A 19,170-nucleotide genomic window follows, 5' to 3' on the forward strand; every position below is an offset into this window, starting at 1 on the left:
ATACAACTTGCGAACAGAGCTGACACCTGAGCTAATAACAAGTTGCGTGTATTTTTATACAAAAGCACTTGTTTTATCTTATAAACGTGTGTTGTGTATTAAACGTTTAACGGTGATGAGTGGTTTCAATTTCAGTCTTTGAGACAAATGTTGAGCAAATATTGCACGATCGATGCAATAATTGCTCATTAAATAGAAAACTTAACTCAATAAAAAGAATGTAAACATTACATTCACTGTGAGTTCCTATTTTTTATGGTACGTGAAGTAGCACAAGCAGCAGCCAGCTTTCCACTGCACACCAGGGGCGCTCAAGGGTAAACACGCTGTACTGTCTTATCAGAAGAAGTCAATTACCAGTCGGCTCAGTTTCCTAGCTAACCGATAGCTACCACCATGGAAGAAGCAAAAAAGAAAGATAATAAGCCTACAGAAAAGGGGGGAGAGAAGGACAAGGATAAGGAAAAGGGACAGCAGTCCCCTGGTAAAGAAAAAGAAAAGAAGGAAGAACAAGAACTGGTAAGTTTGGGGAGCGCTGTGATTCATTGAAAATGTGCTAACCAGAAGAGCAGGGGCTGGAGCAGATATTTGCCTTAGTCACCGTCGCTTTGACAACACCGACATAGCGGGCCATAGTCACTGGTATTTAATTATACCATGTAAAACCCCTTGGTTTTCTGAATTGTAAACATACCCCTTAAAATGTTAACACTAATATGTACTTACAGCCGTAACAGGACAAATGACTGAAGTTCAAGCCCTTTAGCTACTGTTAGCCTAGCATTATCCCCCCTAGTGTGTTAGCTGTGCTACTAGCTAAACTTTCCTTTATGACACAGCAGCTTGGATCTAAACAATAACCCCACAGCAAAATGTGCTTCGTATTGATAGAACGGCATCTGTTATGAAGCTTATCTTAAGTTAAATTAAATGAACTATGTGTCAAATTATTTTAAATTTATTGACTTATTTATTGATTTGTTAACCTTAGATACTGCTTTGTTTATATGTTTCTATACGTGTGACTTGTAACTCCACGGCGTATGAAAGTCGGAGTAAAGTGGGTAAAATTGGACAAGTCACCCACAAATATTCTGTCCATTGGGTGGTCTTCTGTTTACGGACCACGTACACTTACTGTCAACTCGGATATGTTCATCAGAAACTTTTACGTAATTATTTTATTAACTGGACTAATCTAGCAAGCGTGCAATTCTAACACTTTAGAGTATTTTTTATTAACATTCCAGAGCATGATGATCAAACATCTCTGATTTTGTCTCATTTGTTCAAATAGGCAGATTCAAATGCAGCTTTGCAAACCTGAGTCATCCTGCCTTTTTGTGTTGTACAGAGAAGAGACTTTGTTGTTGGTTCACTTTCTTAAACCTTTACTTTTTATTGACTTTGTTAGCTTTGGTACACAGAGTTTGCGATGTAGCTCCTACGTTTTTTACAATATTAACATGCATCGCAAAGCTCAACCTCCTAGACATGGCATTGACACACACCTGTATGGTACAGATAGCAAACTCCAAAAACTTGTTTTTGTAGAAGTGGTTTACAGCGACTAATGAGCAATTATTTGAGTTAACTTAATTCAGTCAAATTCAGTTTACTTATATAGCGCCAGTCAGTTTACTTATTGGCGCTATATACATACATACATATACATACATTCAATTTTAATTCCAGTTGCTTGCATAGTGTCATTGAGTTTGTAGCAGTCCGTCATACTGAGCATGCATGTAGCAACAGTGGAGAGGAAAACTCTTTCACAGAAAAATGCGAGTTTGAGATACAAACCATATACACAAAAATAGAAACAAAAGCATTAATTCAGGAGTACTTTCTATTTAAAGAAAAGTAAAAACTTAAAAAGTAGTACTAGCTTCTTTTGTGGCTTCTTCTCAGGGCCATAAAGAGTAAAAACACAGCTTTGGTTATTGATGGAATCTGTTATGTCTTTTTGTGCTTTTAGACTGATAACTTAAGAAGATTATGAAGACTCAATCATTTTACCTTATCATTAAGTAAAACTGTAACTGGGTGGTTGTATTTTCTTTTTCCTAAACTGTATCACTCTTGCATTAATCACAATGGATGCACCAATATGACGCTTTTTTCTTTCATAACCTCTTTTGTAAAATGATCTTCTTTAATGCTTTATGATAACATTTTTAATTTTGTCACAATTTCTCAGTCAGAGGAAGACAAGCAGTTACAAGAAGATCTGGAGATGATGGTGGAGAGGCTGAGTGTGAGTATCCCAAACTTCTTTTCTTCTGCTGGTGTGTTAGGATGTCTGATCTTCAGCTGAGAATATTTTTTTCCTTGTTCTTCTCAACAGGAGAAGAACCCCTCATTGTATCGTCAAGCGCTAGAAGAGCTGAGGCGACAAATCCGCTCCTCAACCACCTCCATGACCTCCGTACCAAAGCCCTTGAAATTTCTGCGCCCACACTATGGCAAACTAAAGGAAATCTACGAGGGCATGATCCCCGGAGAGAATAAGGTGAGCCTTGTTTTTACTTTCTGTAAGGTTATATTTCATTCTAACATCAAAATGATGCCAATCATTGTTGTTTTGTAATTAACTTTTTTTTTCACTACCAAGGACGTTGAGCACAGTTGTGTTCAGTCTTGGTTTGAGATAACAGCTGCATGTAAAACATGAGTCTTATTGATTCCTTTGCATCTTCACAGGAATCTGATCTTATTTCTGACAGATAATATGTGCAGGACAGAAGCTGATTGTTTAACAGGGTTGTTATTGCTATTAAACTTTGCATGTAAAGCTGAACATCTAATAAGCTGACACCAGTGAGAGGAGATGGAGAGTACTAGTGACAACAATTCCAGCATATAGTTGATTTAAACTCTTATGCATGTAAATAAATAGTAGTATTTGTGTGTGTAAAACAAAAAAAAACAGGGCATTGATATCAGCTCTGAAATCTTCATCATGATGTTGCAGATATTGATATCTTCATACGTGAAGAGATCTCAGTAAATTATTTATTTCTGTTTTTGTGGCAGCGATTCTGTGCAGATGTGGTGTCTGTATTGGCCATGACCATGAGTGGGGAGCGGGAATGTCTGAAGTACCGTCTGGTGGGCTCCCAGGAGGAGCTGGCCTCCTGGGGTCATGAATATGTCAGGTAAATAAATATTGTTCTCTCAGATATGAATCACTCCATATGTAAAAACCTTCAGATAAAAGAAATGCAGAGATTTTGTAATGTTTCTTTTTGCTTTTCCTTTTGTTTTATTCATCTGTGGATGACCAGGTCATCATTAGAATGCTTGATTATGTTGGAAATCACAATTGCATTCGTTTGGGTCAATTATAAAGCTGTGAGGAGTTTGTTTTGAAGAAGGAAATAAAAATTAGAAGAAATCTATTTTATCTTTTTCTATATGCAGTTTTTCAAAACATTTTGTTCTTAGTAAATTAGGTGTTGTTTCTACTTGCATATATTAATATCAACATATTTATGTATTTTTAATCAGATATTTGACACTGCACATATAGGAAGAATGTCTTCAGTTAAACACCGAGAAACAAGATTTAAAAACTTGGATTATTTGCACTTCTCTGGTCTTCCCTATGCAGTATAGAGTACAAGACAAGGAACATTTTAAAAGTTATGTAAAATTGTGTTATGGCTTGTCAAGTCATGACACAGTTGCTTATTCTCAAATTCTCTCCTGTTTCTGTTAGGCACCTCTCTGGTGAGGTGGCAAAAGAATGGCAGGAAGTGGAGGAAAATGACAAAGCCCAGCAGGACACTCTGCTCAAACTGGTGAAGGAGATTGTGCCCTACAATATGGCCCACAACGCAGAGCATGAGGCATGTGACCTACTGATGGAGATCGAGAGGCTGGACATGCTGGGGGACTACATCGATGAAAACGCCTACGGAAAAGTCTGCCTGTACCTCACCAGGTTAGCGGAGGTTTTCACCTTTTGCTCAGAAAGCAGAGTTAATGTTCAGAAATATATGTCTTCACTTTTGGATTCATGTCTTTTTTGTTTTTCTTCCTTTTAGCTGTGTGAGTTATGTTCCCGAGCCAGAAAACTCCGCCCTGCTGAGGTGCGCTTTGAACATTTTCAGAAAGTTTAACCGTTACCCAGAGGCCCTGCGGCTTGCCCTGATGCTCAACGACATGGAGCTGGTTGAAAACATCTTCACATCCTGCAAAGACATGTAAGGACCCTGAACCTTTTGTTGTTGACCAACTAAAATATAACTGCTATGAAAACTAATAATCAAACGAACAGTTGTTATATTAGCTTGTTGTTATGAAACCTCCCCGCCTTTGTGGATTTGTACTAAGTGCATAGTTTTTGTGTCCTTTTCATGCAGAGTCATCCAGAAGCAGATGGCTTTCATGTTGGGCCGTCACGGCGTCTTCTTGGAGCTCAATGAAGACGTAGAAGACTATGAAGACTTGACAGAGATCATGTCCAATGTTCAGCTCAACAGCAACTTCTTGGCCTTAGCCAGAGAGGTATGAGATGGTGGCCACAACATGTTTTATATAGAAAGTTACTGACATCTTTTCTTTGTACTTTATTGGGAAGTGGTTTATCATTACTTCCAAGAGATATACACCTTAAGATGCAGATTTTAAATCACATGCAGCTTGATACTAAGAATTTGAAGACTAGTGTTAGAGATCAGATTCTGTGCTAATCACCTTGTCTATTTACGTTTGACTTTTATTTACTACAAAGTGTTTTGTTTATTCCAGCTGGATATCATGGAACCCAAAGTCCCAGATGACATCTATAAAACCCACCTGGAAAACAACAGTGAGTCTAACTCCCAGTATTTGATCAACTATAACAGACAGCCATGTTTACTGCTTGTCCAGCTTAAAATTTGCCAAGAACTGCAAACATTACACAACTTTCTGAAAACTGACTCATCAGCTAGCACTACAAAATGTGTTTTTTTTTTGTAGAAAAATTAAAGAACCACAGTTTCTTGCAAAGGGATGAAATGCATTTTCCAAATGTCCATATTTCTGGAAAATGAAGACAAAAAAGGAAATGTTTGTGACCCAATAATGAAAAAATTTGAAAAATGTCTTGTACCATTATTATTACTCTCTTATGGGCATTCCATCAAAATATCATATAAAACAATCACAAGAGCTAATATTTTTTTTATGTTTGTTTTTGCCTTTTGGTTTAGGCTGTGTGTAAATTTCATGAAAGAAATTAAGTATAAATGGCCCTGAAGCTTGTTTGACATTTAAAAAAAGAAAATGACAGGGCTCCTATGCAGTTTAGGTAAGTGTGGAAAATAATCCACTCATTACTCCCTCCATTTTCTGCTCTTCCTTGCTTATTTTTCCAATTTGAAAATCAGCACAAAATAGAAATATTTTCCATCCAACACTATTCTGAACCTTAGCTTGAAAAGCCCTGAGAACTCCAGAAATTTGAATTATCAAGCATGAAAACAACTGGTGCTGAGATTTAACAAGCTGCATTTCTTTCATGTGAACAGAATTATCTTTCAGTTGAACCCGCTCTGTGTTTGCTCACCTCTGTGCGACATGTGACAGGGTTTGGCGGCAGCGGCTCCCAGGTGGACTCAGCTCGTATGAACCTGGCCTCTTCCTTTGTGAACGGCTTCGTCAACGCAGCCTTCGGACAGGACAAGCTGCTCACAGATGATGGCAACAAGTGGCTGTACAAAAACAAAGATCATGGTAGAGGAACACACACCAAGAATACATACATTTTTCAAATTTTTGTTGTAATCTTGATTGTCTTTAGTAGATTTGTTGAGCTGCTGCTTGTTAATTTTTAAAAACTGAATATCCTCAGGCATGCTGAGTGCTGCTGCTTCTCTGGGTATGATCTTGCTTTGGGACGTGGACGGTGGTCTGACTCAGATTGACAAATACCTCTACTCCTCTGAGGACTACATTAAGGTATAATGGGGCACATGCAATTGCTTATTGCGACAGGCTTAGTTTTGAATTTATATATTTGAAATTGACCTGAAAAGGGATTGAGGATTTTGACAAATTTAGTCCATAAAATTAGAACCTTTTAACCTACAAATGGCATCAGAATCAACTTCAAACAGCATGTCTGAATGTGGCTTAAACAGTCAGATTATCCTCACATTTGTTTTTGGCACTGCCTGCTCAGCCGGGCTTTATGTTGGCACCAGCAGTGAAACTGCGTCATGGATTAACTGTCATCTCTGTCTTTGTGCTCTGCAGTCTGGTGCACTCCTGGCCTGTGGCATTGTGAACTCTGGTGTGAGGAACGAGTGTGACCCAGCCCTGGCCCTGCTTTCAGACTACGTTCTCCACAACAGCAACATCATGAGGATAGGCGCCATCTTTGGGTAAGGCTGTCTGTCTGTGGAGAAATTAAATTTTTTTTATTCATACCAGATCAATTTTTTTTTCTTACTTGCTTTCTTTTCTAAAAAAAAAATAATTTACAGATGACAGAAAATAATTTTCAAAAATGGCTAATATTTTAATCATCCCTTATTAGGGGCGGGTTATAGGAATTTTTATTTAATTGCGCGAATAAAATCATAATACTAGCAGAAAGATCTAGCACGATAGTCTAACTTGACTTGATGTTCAACATTCTTCATTTTAATTTTTTTTATCTCAAATGAATTCTCATAAAACTGCTACTTTATTCTCCTAATATTACAATTTTATTCTGGTAATATTGTGGCTTTCCTTAAATGTAAATCTTAGCCTGGCCCTAATCTTCCATCATAGAGTTGACATGAATTCAAAGTTCAAATAAATAAAAGCTGCAAAGCTAACAAGATGGTAGGCCTTTGGTGTGCTGACATCACTCTAAACTATGGAAACTCCAAGAGTGCATTGGTGGAAAAAAAAATCCAGATTTTCCAAAAACAAAATTTTTAAAAACAAAAATTTAATTAACTGATAATATCGATTTATCCCCCAGCCCTAGCATAACATGTATGTACAGATTAAAATTTCTTTTTTACTTGCAGACTGGGTCTTGCTTATGCAGGCTCCAACAGAGAAGATGTCCTCTCTCTGCTTCTTCCTGTCATGGGAGACTCCAAATCAAGCATGGAGGTACAACTAAAAGTCAATTTAAACCTCTGTTTATTTTATTGGGTATCAGTTCAGTACCATTGAAGTACTTGTGTAAAATGTGAAGGTGGTTGGTGTGACAGCACTGGCGTGCGGCATCATAGCGGTGGGGTCGTGTAACGGTGACGTGACCTCCACCATCGTCCAGACCATCATGGAGAAGAATGAACAGGAGCTGAAGGACTCTTACGCTCGTTGGCTGCCTCTGGGTTTGGGACTCAACCACCTGGGTATGCTCACAGTGTGAGGAGAATAAAATAATTGAATGCAAACCGTGAAGATTTATCGACTGAATCACTTTTTTAAAGTACGTTTCTGACTAAAGGGGGTCATTTTTTTAATCCTCAGGTAAAGGGGAAGCAATAGAGACGACCCTGGCAGCTCTGCAGGTTGTTCCCGAACCGTTCCGTAGCTTTGCTAACACATTAGTGGACATCTGTGCGTATGCAGGTAAGCTTTCTTTATTCTTTTTTATTTTTTTACTGGGTGTTGATATGTGGTTACATATACTATATAGCAACTGACTAACCGAAAAAAAAAATTCTGCTTCTGTCCCTCCAGGGTCTGGGAATGTGCTGAAAGTGCAGCAGCTTCTCCATATCTGCAGTGAGCACTATGAAGCCAAGGACAAAGACAAGGATGAGGACAAAGACAAGAAAGATAAAAAAGACAAAGACAAGAAGGATACAGCTGCTGATATGGGCTCTCACCAGGTGAGTATTTATCAACGTCATCTGTGATGTTGAACACCAAAGCTCAGTGGTTTCAATCAGCATCGTTTTACAATTCGGTAATTTTTTTTTTTTGGAAGAAAGGTTCTGATAATTTTCTTCTGAATTGTTGTGTATACTTTGTGCTCCCTTGCTGCTGGCTGCAGTCTGCATTTGTTTAACTAAGTCAGGAGTTTTTGTCTCCACTTATTGGATGACTGCAGGAAAGGCATCTTTTTTTTGGCATGGTTATTAGGTAACGGGGAAGTGCTGAAATGACTCATTTTCCCTACACCAAGAAACATTAACGTATTAGCAGGAAACAGATGGCTGTTTTTTGACCTAGTGTTAGGACTGTTATACAAACAGTTATAGGCATAAATAGAAGTACAGAAACTTGCCAAAAGGGAATCTTTTCTTAAGAAGTCCTCTGAAATATAGCATTGAATCCTACAAATATGAAGATTTTTTGATGACAGCAGTCTGTCTAACTTGTTGATCTATCAACGCTCTGATGATTCCAGTCATCGCAGAACGTCTCAATAGATGGTTGGCATCACTGCTGCTCGATTTCAAAAGTTACTTCCACACATCTCTAAAAGTTCCTTGATGTATGTTGTGTCTGTAATGTTCCATTCACATTTCCCTCCGATTTGTGTATTATTGCTCCATTCTTCCTTTGATAAAGAAACATCAAAGAGTATTGTCAAGAGTTCCTCATTAGGAACTCATGAAACATTTTTATCTTCCAAATTGTGTTATTTCCTGCTGATAGAATAAAATATTAACAAATGCAAAAGTTACTTTCCACTTTATAGGTACACAAATCCACCATGATAAGAAGTGATAGAGATCTCAGAAAGAATGATTGACTTCAGGCAACAAATCTAAGCAGCTTTTTATCAGACATTTTCACACTTGAGCGACCACATAAGAAAGTGACAGGCTTGGGTTCTTGAATCATCCCCACTTATAGTATGATTCAAAGCATAGAACAAGATTCCCCATTGTGTGTGTGTGTGTGTGTGTGTGTGTGTGTGTGTGTGTTATCAACCCGATTGTTGGTGCTTTTCACAGCCTCCAGCAGCCTTGAGAGGGACTGTTGAAACGAGCACCTTCTCCTATCAGTCTGCTTTGAAGTACAGTCTCACATAAAGCCTCTGGCTGCTGCTTTGGCCTCTAAAAAATACACACACCCAGCCACAAGTATTATACCACCTACTGTAAATCTATAATTTACATTTAGATTTACTTATTCTATACATAGAGCTTTAAAGTCTGGTAAACATTAAGACTTAAAAAATTCACATGACTGGTTACTGCGTCACAATCAAATTAGAAAGAGCCAACTGACATTGATTAATTCACAGCAAATTGTAGATATTAGTGTGATTATTACTGGGGTTGGATGGGAAAAAGACAGAGGAGAAGGAGAAAAAGCTGCAGAAATGCTCATGGCTGCATGAATGAGTCACACTTTGGTCATACAAACAATCAAATGAAAAATGTCAAGATGCTACTTTATATTCTTTGGACACCATCTTTGGTTGTTGGAACTGTAAGTCAGGAGTTTCAATAAGAAAGTTTATGTTGACGTGTTTCTCTCCTTTCAGGGGGTTGCTGTTCTCGGCATCGCCCTGATTGCGATGGGAGAGGAAATTGGTTCGGAAATGGCTCTGCGAACATTTGGACACCTGGTCAGTTTTATTTATTTTTTCATAACTTCTTTTTATGTTATTGTCTGTTCTATTATGAATCTCTCATTTCTGCTAACATCTGTTAATCTTTAGGTCAAAACTTCACTTTTTGGGATAAGTCTAAGAGTTGCTGTTTTTATCAGTTTAAACCAGACAAGTAATATTGTGACTTTTTGTTCTTATTGATACTTATGTTTTTATGTTTCACTGCTGCAGCTGCGCTATGGAGAGCCCACCCTGAGGCGAGCGGTACCCCTGGCCCTCGCTCTCATCTCCGTGTCCAATCCTCGTCTGAACATCCTGGACACCCTCAGCAAGTTCTCTCACGATGCTGACCCAGAGGTTTCCCACAACTCCATCTTTGCCATGGGCATGGTGGGCAGTGGTATGTGTCAACATGATTTAGTGTTTAAAAAAATATTAGAATCTGCTTTTAGCTTGGAATATTATCTGTGAAATAATTTCTTAGGCTTTCTTTTAATCCTTGACATTTCTTACAGAAATACCTCTTAATACAGCTACAAGTTGGTTCTTTTTCATTTCTTACATAAAGTCCCTTCAAAATGTAGTATAGTCTGAATTTAATTCCTGTCTTTAGGCACAAACAATGCCCGCTTGGCAGCCATGTTGCGACAGCTGGCTCAGTATCATGCTAAAGATCCCAACAATCTCTTCATGGTCCGACTGGCACAGGTGTGTGGCACAACAATGTGAAGCCTTCATCAGACGTTAGTGGACTTCTAGGAAACTGTGTATGTGTGAATATCTATTGAGCCGTTGTTGTTAATGCGTCTGCAGGGTCTGACTCACCTGGGGAAAGGCACACTCACACTCTGTCCCTACCATAGTGACAGGCAGCTGATGAGTCAGGTTGCCGTGGCCGGACTACTCACCGTGCTCGTTTCCTTCCTTGACGTCAAGAACAGTGAGTTGTTTTTTTTTCTCTTGGTTCTCCACACACATTTGTTACTGTGTTGGCAGTGGAAAATTTAATATTTTTGTCAGTCGTCTGTGTTAATGAAGCCATGTTGTTCATTGTGTGCATTTCAGTAATCCTGGGCAAGTCTCACTACATCCTCTATGGCCTGGTTGCTGCCATGCAGCCCCGTATGCTGGTTACCTTCGATGAGGAGCTGCGACCGCTGCCTGTGTCTGTTAGAGTTGGACAGGTAAAGACAAGAACAATTAGCCTCTCGTAAACACACTAAAATTTTCTTTTCAAATTGTAAAAATTTTGACAGGGATGTAATCTATTTTAGGGAGGATGCAAGTTCAAGTTCAGAGGAGATCAAACAGTTTTTTATTAAGCCGTTCTTTAATTTCAGGCAGCATAAATCAGTTTCACTGACATTTAATCTTGCAAAGCAGTGTAGTTAATTCTGAAGGCAGTTTGTTACCTTTTAAACCAAAATATTGCTTTCTCTCCACTAGACAATTATCCACAACTTTGTTTTCCCAGTCAAATAAAATCCATCAGAGTTGTAACGTTTACAGTGTCACTAAATTAGGAAAAGACCTGCATATATGAATGCAAGTCAGCCACAGTATGTTATGAAATGTAGACATGTGGAGTATTAGTTTGGCACAGTAGCAGAAATGTAGGGAACAAAATTATTAGCCTTTGAAATTATTGATCCCAGATTATTGACCCTTTTGTATGGGTTTTGAAGAAACCTCATAAAATTATAACAGAAAACCTTCTGGAGATCTGCAGTTAGCTCAGATGTGAATGTTTGCAAGCAATGGCAAAAAAATGCTCAGTGTTATTGATCCAGTATCGGTAATGTAAAGCAGACTTCTTTGCAACACGATTTTGTCAAAAGACAGCTGCAGGTCTCCTCTGCAGTCAAAATAAATATCCTTAGATATTTATTTTTACTTTTTTCTGTTAATCATAAGTAGTGATTTAAATTTGCTTAAATTGATTGTTAGGTGAGACTATGATTATTATGTAAAATGTTAAGATTTAATCAATGTGGGAGTATGATGTAATTGTGAATTTGTAAAATGATGGACCAATCGGACTGAAGCTGTCTTCTGACATGCTTACAACCACTTTTAGCCAATTCCAATTTCCCATTAAAATTCACAGACCTTTTTTATTATTCATTATTCATAATCACTTATAAATAATGAATGATTATTCATTAAATAATTATTTGTATTAGAAACGTGATTTAGATCATACTGGATGCGTTAGAAAGCAGTTGACATAATACTTGTTTTTTATTAACAGGGTAAAGGATTTTTGAGTTGGCAATTCAAAATGTCTTTGTCCTTTTATATTAGCTGTTGGTGTGGTTATGTATTGTACAGCAGGCGTTTGGTTTGTTACCTTTGGAGAATCCTTATTTCCAAAAGGCTTAGAGAATGTTTCACAACACAAGTCGAAAGCCCCAGAGTTTTCAGCTTTGCTGTTATCTGTTGAACAGTATTGATCTTTCCTGAATAGCATTTCAAAGAAAGAAAACTTTTCTTTTCATATAGTTGTAATTTTTTTTCTTTTAGCTGTATTGTTTCAGATTTCAACAATAGCTAACTTCTTAAATCACTAATAGCATCCAATTAAAGAGTGCTGTTGTTTGTGCTTGAGAATAATGTGTGCTTGTTGAGGGGGGAAAAAAAGAGTAAATCTCTGATTGTTCTACTTTTTTTTTCAGTGAGCTTCTAGATATCACTTTCTCTTTTATAGTATTTTCTATTTTCATCTGAAACTCTAAACAAATCCTTCCTATGGACAGATTTGTTCTCCTGGTGATTTAAATAAAACAAGATACTTTTTGGTACCAAAATCTTATGACTTCACATTCAAAAGCCTTTACCAGCTTCTAAACTTGATATACTCTAACCTTTGGACAGTGAGATTGGAAGAAAATGAAAATTAATCGCATGTTTGTTGGGTTTTTTTCCCCCACAGGCTGTAGATGTTGTAGGTCAGGCAGGCAAACCCAAGGCCATCACAGGTTTCCAGACTCACACCACACCGGTGCTGCTGGCTCACGGAGAGAGGGCGGAGCTGGCCACAGAGGAATACCTCCCCGTCACGCCGATCCTGGAGGGATTTGTTATCCTCCGCAAGAACCCCAACTATGAGACCTAGACTGCACCTGTTTTCTAGGGCTTTTCCTTATGTCTGAGGGTTGTCCTTCAAGGCTATTGGCAGTTGTTGTTTGGTTGTTAATTGCATTGCTGAAAGGACTCAAAACAAACCTATCATCATTTGTTGTCTGTTGCCCAGCTCCAGCACTCTTTAACATGGAATAATGGGGTGTGTTTGGTTGGAGCGCTATAAAAGGAGGATAAATTGGAACCTCATCCTTTTCAACCCAAGTGGTTTTCACATTGCTCTAATTTTGATCCACCTCCTCACATGCTGACCCAGTTATTTGACTGACCTGGGGCAAGTTTATTGAGATGGAACCTGTTTGTCACTCTCCTGTAAAATTTTCAGTAATGAATAACCGATCCTGATTGAACATCAAGTATCTTCGTTAACAGACATTCTTGGCCAACTTTTGTAACTAGAGCATTTAAAGTTATGTATTCTACATCTCTTTTGTTTTCTTTTTTGTTTGTTTTTTTTTTCTTTTGTTACAGTGCTGTAAAAGGTTAAATCAACAATAAAAACAGCTCAGCTCAATGTAAATGTAATGACTGTGTGAATTTGTAGTTTGTTATATAAGCTTTTTTAAACCATTTGTCAATCATAATTGTCCAGGATTATATCCACAACTTGAACATCTTTCTAACCATAAGACCAGAAAGATTTAAAGAGGAGCAGAAAATCCAAATGAGGTGGATTAGACATGCTTGTCCAGGACATGTTAAATATAATCTCTGCTTTCTGGATATGGAGTTGTTTTCATTTTGAAACTTACAGAGCAACAGTTTTTAGTCAGGGGCCTTTTCAGATTGATTGCAAGACTGGCTGCTTCTGGTGATCCTTCCTGCCCACAGACGGCATCACCATCCACAACGAGTCTTTAAAGGTACTTTGATTATATGAGTTAAGGCATTTTGTTTTCTTTTAGGATAAACTACATCTGAATTTAGTTGAATTCAGTTTGGGAAGTTTTTTTTTAAAAGAAAGGTTGCAGAGTTTTTTGTCAAAATAATTTAACTTGGTTTATAAATGCCCCAAAACCAGTGGAACATTCAGATAAGATGTGACACGAGCAGGTTTAAAGTTAGTATTTTGAACTTAAATGTCCAGCTTCTATCAAATTTGAAAGAAAAATATTTAAATTTGACTGCAAAAATATGTAATTTTGTAATGAAAAATGTGAAGGAACACATAGCTCAAATTCTAAATTATGCTTGTTTCCATTGCCTGGATAGCCTGACAAGCATTGGATACGAAAGAGAGATTGGGGCCACTGAAGAAAAATAAATCTGAATTTAATTTCATACTTCTAATGTTTTTCTATGAATTTTTACTTTATCTCTTAGTCAGAATACTGTCTTCAATCTCAATATTATTATTATTTTTTATGTCCCTGACCTGCTTACTTATTTGGGATGCAGCTTTTTGTAATTGGATTAGTAATTGCCAATCCATATGGGAACCATAGTTTCTATCTCAAAAACTAGCTGAAGAAAAGTAGAAAGCCATCCCATTCAAAATAGATTTGATTATAAAGAGGCTGGCACAATACAAAGTTGTAATATCCCAGTGAAGGAACCAAAATTGTATCAACTTTGTCACTGATACTCACAATTAAGCTTTTCATACACAAGACATGTTTGAAATCTTTCTTTTATTAGTATAACATACTTTTCCAGAAGACAAGAGGAAGATCCCAGCTAACGTGGATTTTCACAGATTGGTGTAAACAATTTGTGAAACTGTATTATTAAACTGTAATAAACGGTGGCAGGCACACAGAGTTACTGAATTAACCAAAGTAAGGACTGAATCCCAAAATAATCTTTGGAATATCATTTCTGAATACTTTGCTGAAGTCCTTTGTTTACTTTTAAATTTCCATGAAAACTTTGGAGCTTGAACCTGTTTAAACTGTAAACATAAGATGACACTTTCTCAGTTTTAAGCACAATAATACCTGTTGTTAAAAAGATTATTGCTGATATGCAAGTATCCATAGTGCGAATGAATGATTACTGCCTGGGACATTTTCACGTGACTAGTTTTGGCCGGAATTAGTAGCTACCGGCTTCCGGGGAGCTTTCCGTCCGTCCGGCTCTGCGGACTCAAGGAGAGAAAGGTAACACCGCGGTCCTCGGCCAAATACTTCATTAAAATGTCTAGTTTTTCTTATATCTACCACAGGATATTGACTTTGACTATCTGGGGATAAGTTAAATGTCAGTGTCATAGTTTTATTCCTGGCACATTGCTCTGTGGCGGGACTTTGTTGAGTGCTGACTGCTGCTCCTGCTGTTTTCAGGGATTAGCTAGCGCTAGTTAGCATTTTATGCTAAGACGACGTGGGTGTTCTTTCTTCGGTAGGGGCTACGCTGACTAGCAAGCTAGCACTACAGCGTACTACCAGTACGAGTCCTTACTCATGTGACTTGATGGATAATCTGTGCTATACACTACATATACGAAGAAAGAGACTGACAGTAGCATCAGTGCTTAGCGTTATTTGTACTGTAGCTATCCAGCCGTACACTACATCGCTAGCTCTTAAACCACTTTGATTGTACTGTATTTGTTTTAGCTGTGGCAGAAAGTGATGGGACATACGTTTCACAGTTTGTGTTTAAAACAAAAATCTGGAAGAGTTTCAGACCAGAACATGTTTCTGATGATTTGATAGCCGGAGCCATTTGATTACGATGCAATTTTGGTGCCAGCAATCTGAGACGTGTGGTTTCTACGGTGAGGAATCCAAACATCACAGTCCGACTCTGTTATCTGTCCACGAGACAAACTGTTCTGTGCGTTCATTTTAAGATAAAGCACGAAAAAAATTGTAATGTTACGTGTATTTTAAATAAGCATCAGGGTACTTGTCGTCTTTTGTACCATTCTTGAAGTTTTGCTAACTGCGATGCCCTCTGAGCGGGGGCAAAGCACGACAAGGAGTCTGCAAATGTTGGATTTCATTTTAGCATCATCTGGGATACCGCATCTGCAGCATTGCAACAGTGGACGCTGCCGCAAAGGCTGGCAGCGCTGGCAAGTGTGTGTTAGGGTGCGAAATAAGAAAACAATCACTATTCTATTGTGATTCTGGTGCTATCATGTGCAGCGCTGATCCAACGCTCATGTTAATATTTCGCCAGTGAGAAGATACTGAGTACCGATCAAGAGCTTTCACTTCCCTCAGTGGTATCTTTTATTGATTATCACCTCTGGCTAGTTCTTGGCTTGACAAGGATTCATGTTTTGAGACACGCATGGTTGTCATGGCTAAAAACGGGCCTAGGCGTGGTTGGCGTGAAGCCGGCTGCTGGGCGGTGTATCGCGCCAACAGCGAGAGGAACCACGTGGTGAATCCAGGTTGGGCCTAGGAAAGTTAGCATGATGGCTAACCGGGCGCTGAGCAGAGCTCGGAACAGCCCGGCATTCCTGCTCCTTGTTTACAGGCGCTTATGTTTGGGAAAAGTGCTTCTTATGAATGAATTTAACGCAAAGGCACATTAGTAGATGTCATTGTAACGCATTGCTTGCGCGTAGACAGACACGCCCCTGTGTCATAACACAGCTATGCCGTCACTTTACATTAAATACGTGTTGGTGATGGTTGTTTGAACCATGATGTACTGAGATTGGTGAGAACAGACGGCTTAAATGTTCATTTTTGAGCTATTTATTGCTGCAGACGTGATGATCCTGATGTTCAACACTGCAGACATGTGACACTAGCAGGAGATGTGAGTCCAAAATGGACGTTGTTTACTCTGCATAACATATAGACATGTTTACCCCAAATATTTATTTCTTTGTTGGTAAACAACCGCCATTGTGATGCAGGGATGTCAGACATGCTTCAACCTGAATCTCACAGCAGAGATTTAATCACAGCGCAAATGTATGGTGTGTCAGAACCAGGCTGTCACAGTTTTGTTGCCACATGCTCTGAGTTCATGCATGAGTGGGCTCTGGCAAAATGCTTTGGAGGATGGCAAGGGAGAATGACAGGTGTTGCGATGCCTAGTTGCTGAGGCATAATCTTTACTGCATGCAAATCCTTTTCACTGCGGATTGTGTCAATAGTTTGTCATTCACTTAAATAGATTATTCACTGGTGATTGTTGGCTATATTCATCAGAGTAGTTGCGATAAGTTAACACTATAATAGTATTGTTTTTGTATTTGTAGCTCGGTGAGCCAGGAGCTGTGAACTGATTTCAAAGCTGAGATTTCTATTGGATCACTTATTGAAGAGGCGATTGTGTCATCAGTTCTAGAAGGGGTTGTTTTAAAGCCAGGGAGACGAAACGAAAACTCAATGACAAAGTTATCTGCATTGTTTGGGTTCTAGACCAGAAGCTAAAACTTCTGATAAGAAATTTGGGATCTTTGCTCAGTAATAACTTCCATACAGAAAAAAAATAAAATAAAATAGTTATTGCTCAGGCGTAGTATGTACTGATTGGAATGCATCAAGTTTTAAGTGTCAGGTCTAGCTGAAGAACACCGGCTTATTATTGTCACCACCCAGTTTCATTCTCCTAATAAATGCTTCATATCTACTCTTACTCACACTTCTGTGAAATTATTTAATATTTCATGTGAAGTATGATCTATTGATATTGATCACATGTCTATTGCAATATATATTATTTATTTATTGTCCAGCCTTCGCTGCAGATGAGGTTTCAAATGGCCGATGTCAATGCAGTAAGATTACTGAATCAAGATGAATTATCTTCAGGTTGTTTACTTTAAAAACATAATCTGACCTGTGTGAATGAGTGAATATGACAGACGTTTTATATCCATGTGTCACAAGCTGGCCATAATATCATAAAGCTTTGCTTTTGCTTGTATTTTTCTTCTTGTGCAACCCTCCACCTCTGCTACATTAGCTTGTTGTTAGATGTAAGGCTGCTCAATGTGTTTTCTTTCCAGGATCAGTGAAGGCGATGTTCATATCACAAAGGAGTGACATAATTGTTTGCTAACATAATAAGTATTTTGAATTAGCATTTGTCATGCTGATGAAATTAGCCAGTTGGATGGAATCTCATGGCAGCAGAAGAAAATAAAGATTTATCGCACCTGATATCGTCATTGCCAGATTTTCTATTGTTTTTTTCTTCTCTTCATTCTCCTTTCTTCCACTCATTCTCTTCTCTTTTTCTGTGACAGCAGTTGTACCACTGTGAAATTTTGAGGTGCAATAAAAGCACCTCTGTGCTCCTGTTTGGATAGCTTTTAGACAGTTTTTGCAGAAGGATTAATTTTATGATTTTTAGTCCATCGTAACGCTGTTGTTTCAAAAATATTACTGCTATGCAAAAGGGTGGCAGCACAATTGGGGTACGGTGTGCTGACTGACCCGAGGAAAACTAAAATCTTGAGTTCAAAACTGACCTCTTTATTGTTAAGCTTAAAATGGGATGAAAATGAAAAGTTTTTCGAGAAGTTAAATAAAGTCAAATGTGGACAGTCAGAGTTGGTTTAATGCAAAGATTTTCTACTGTGGCTGAATGCAGCGAGGCCAGTGTAGTATTTACGTTTGCATTTGAAGAGGCATTAATCTGAGTTTGTCTGCAGCAAACAGGTGCTCCGCCACTCTCCATTACTGGGTCATTATGCTTATGCAATAGCTGGAGGAGCATGTTTCTGAAATGGGGGCTGTCTGGACCCTTGTGGTGCTCGCATGTTGAGGCGGCTCAGATGACAGGACGGCGTGTGAAAGCAGCACAGTGAGATGTGGAGTGCAGTGGGAGCTTTGCTTCACTTTCTCTTCAAACTTTTCCTTTTTTTATTTTTAGTTCTGCATACATAAATGTCTGATGGTTAAATGTTTAATTGGTTAGACAAATTTGCTTAGCGTTGTGCTCCAAATCCGATAGGTTTTATTTGTGTGGTGTCCAGCTCACCAGAGGAAAGGCCATGAGACAGTTTCTGTCTTTTATTGATCCCATTCAGCCCTCAGTTTATTTAACATTTTGTTTTCTTTCCAATCCCTACATGGCCTGGGAAGTGTGATTTAGACTTTGACTGGTGCTGTTTGTTCTTTTCCCCAACTTCTAACATTTCAGTGGTTTTATCCTGTCCTCATATCTTGCTTGAATCAAAAACTGCAGAACTTTTAATGTTAATGTCTTCACCAGCGTTTTGTCTAAGCCGGTGATGCCATCTGGCTGAATGAATGGAAACTATTACTCAGTTAAAAGCAAATGTAGTCATGTCATTGTTTTTGTTTGTGTGGGTATAGTTATGAAAAGATCGGGGGTTATAGTCCTTTCTGCAGTGAGATTTCCTTTAAAAACACCCTTGAAACACCATGACTCATGGCTTTTATAGTTGCTTTTTTTTTTGTCAGTAAGGGGGAAGGGTGGGCAGATTGGTGTAGAAGTGTGCTATTGGCATATATATAAGAGAGACTTTAGCTATAAATAACAAATGTGGCACCACAAGAAAGAGTCAGAACTGTAGGAAAGTTTTTAAATGGCAAATGCTTTTTAGTCATTTACATTACGTTGCTCTTTTATGATAA

The 19,170-nt window shown here is 38.3% G+C and overlaps 2 protein-coding genes across 7 annotated transcripts in view; both read left to right on the plus strand.

Annotated features, from left to right (window-relative positions):
- The first annotated feature begins 324 nt into the window (after positions 1–324).
- psmd2 (proteasome 26S subunit ubiquitin receptor, non-ATPase 2) lies at positions 325–13,180 on the plus strand. Its single transcript, XM_044119599.1, has 21 exons — positions 325–519; positions 2,204–2,260; positions 2,351–2,515; positions 3,040–3,161; positions 3,725–3,949; positions 4,053–4,211; positions 4,371–4,515; positions 4,759–4,819; positions 5,581–5,727; positions 5,846–5,952; positions 6,250–6,377; positions 7,017–7,104; positions 7,190–7,352; positions 7,471–7,572; positions 7,684–7,835; positions 9,446–9,529; positions 9,746–9,914; positions 10,128–10,222; positions 10,328–10,454; positions 10,580–10,698; positions 12,447–13,180. The coding sequence occupies exons 1-21, from the start codon at positions 397–399 to the stop codon at positions 12,627–12,629; spliced, it is 2,721 nt and encodes a 906-aa protein (XP_043975534.1). The 5' UTR covers positions 325–396; the 3' UTR covers positions 12,630–13,180.
- Positions 13,181–14,692: 1,512 nt separating this feature from the next.
- The window catches only part of LOC122832645 (eukaryotic translation initiation factor 4 gamma 1-like), a 35,142-nt gene continuing 30,664 nt past the window's right edge, over positions 14,693–19,170 (plus strand). For all 6 annotated transcript variants that reach the window (XM_044119600.1, XM_044119601.1, XM_044119602.1 and 3 more), the window contains exon 1: positions 14,693–14,754. The gene's annotated coding sequence lies outside the window, so the exon portion shown is untranslated. The remainder of the gene's footprint in view (positions 14,755–19,170) is intronic.

Source organism: Gambusia affinis, linkage group LG06 (genome assembly GCF_019740435.1).
Source record: "Gambusia affinis linkage group LG06, SWU_Gaff_1.0, whole genome shotgun sequence".
Lineage (NCBI taxonomy): Eukaryota > Metazoa > Chordata > Actinopteri > Cyprinodontiformes > Poeciliidae > Gambusia > Gambusia affinis.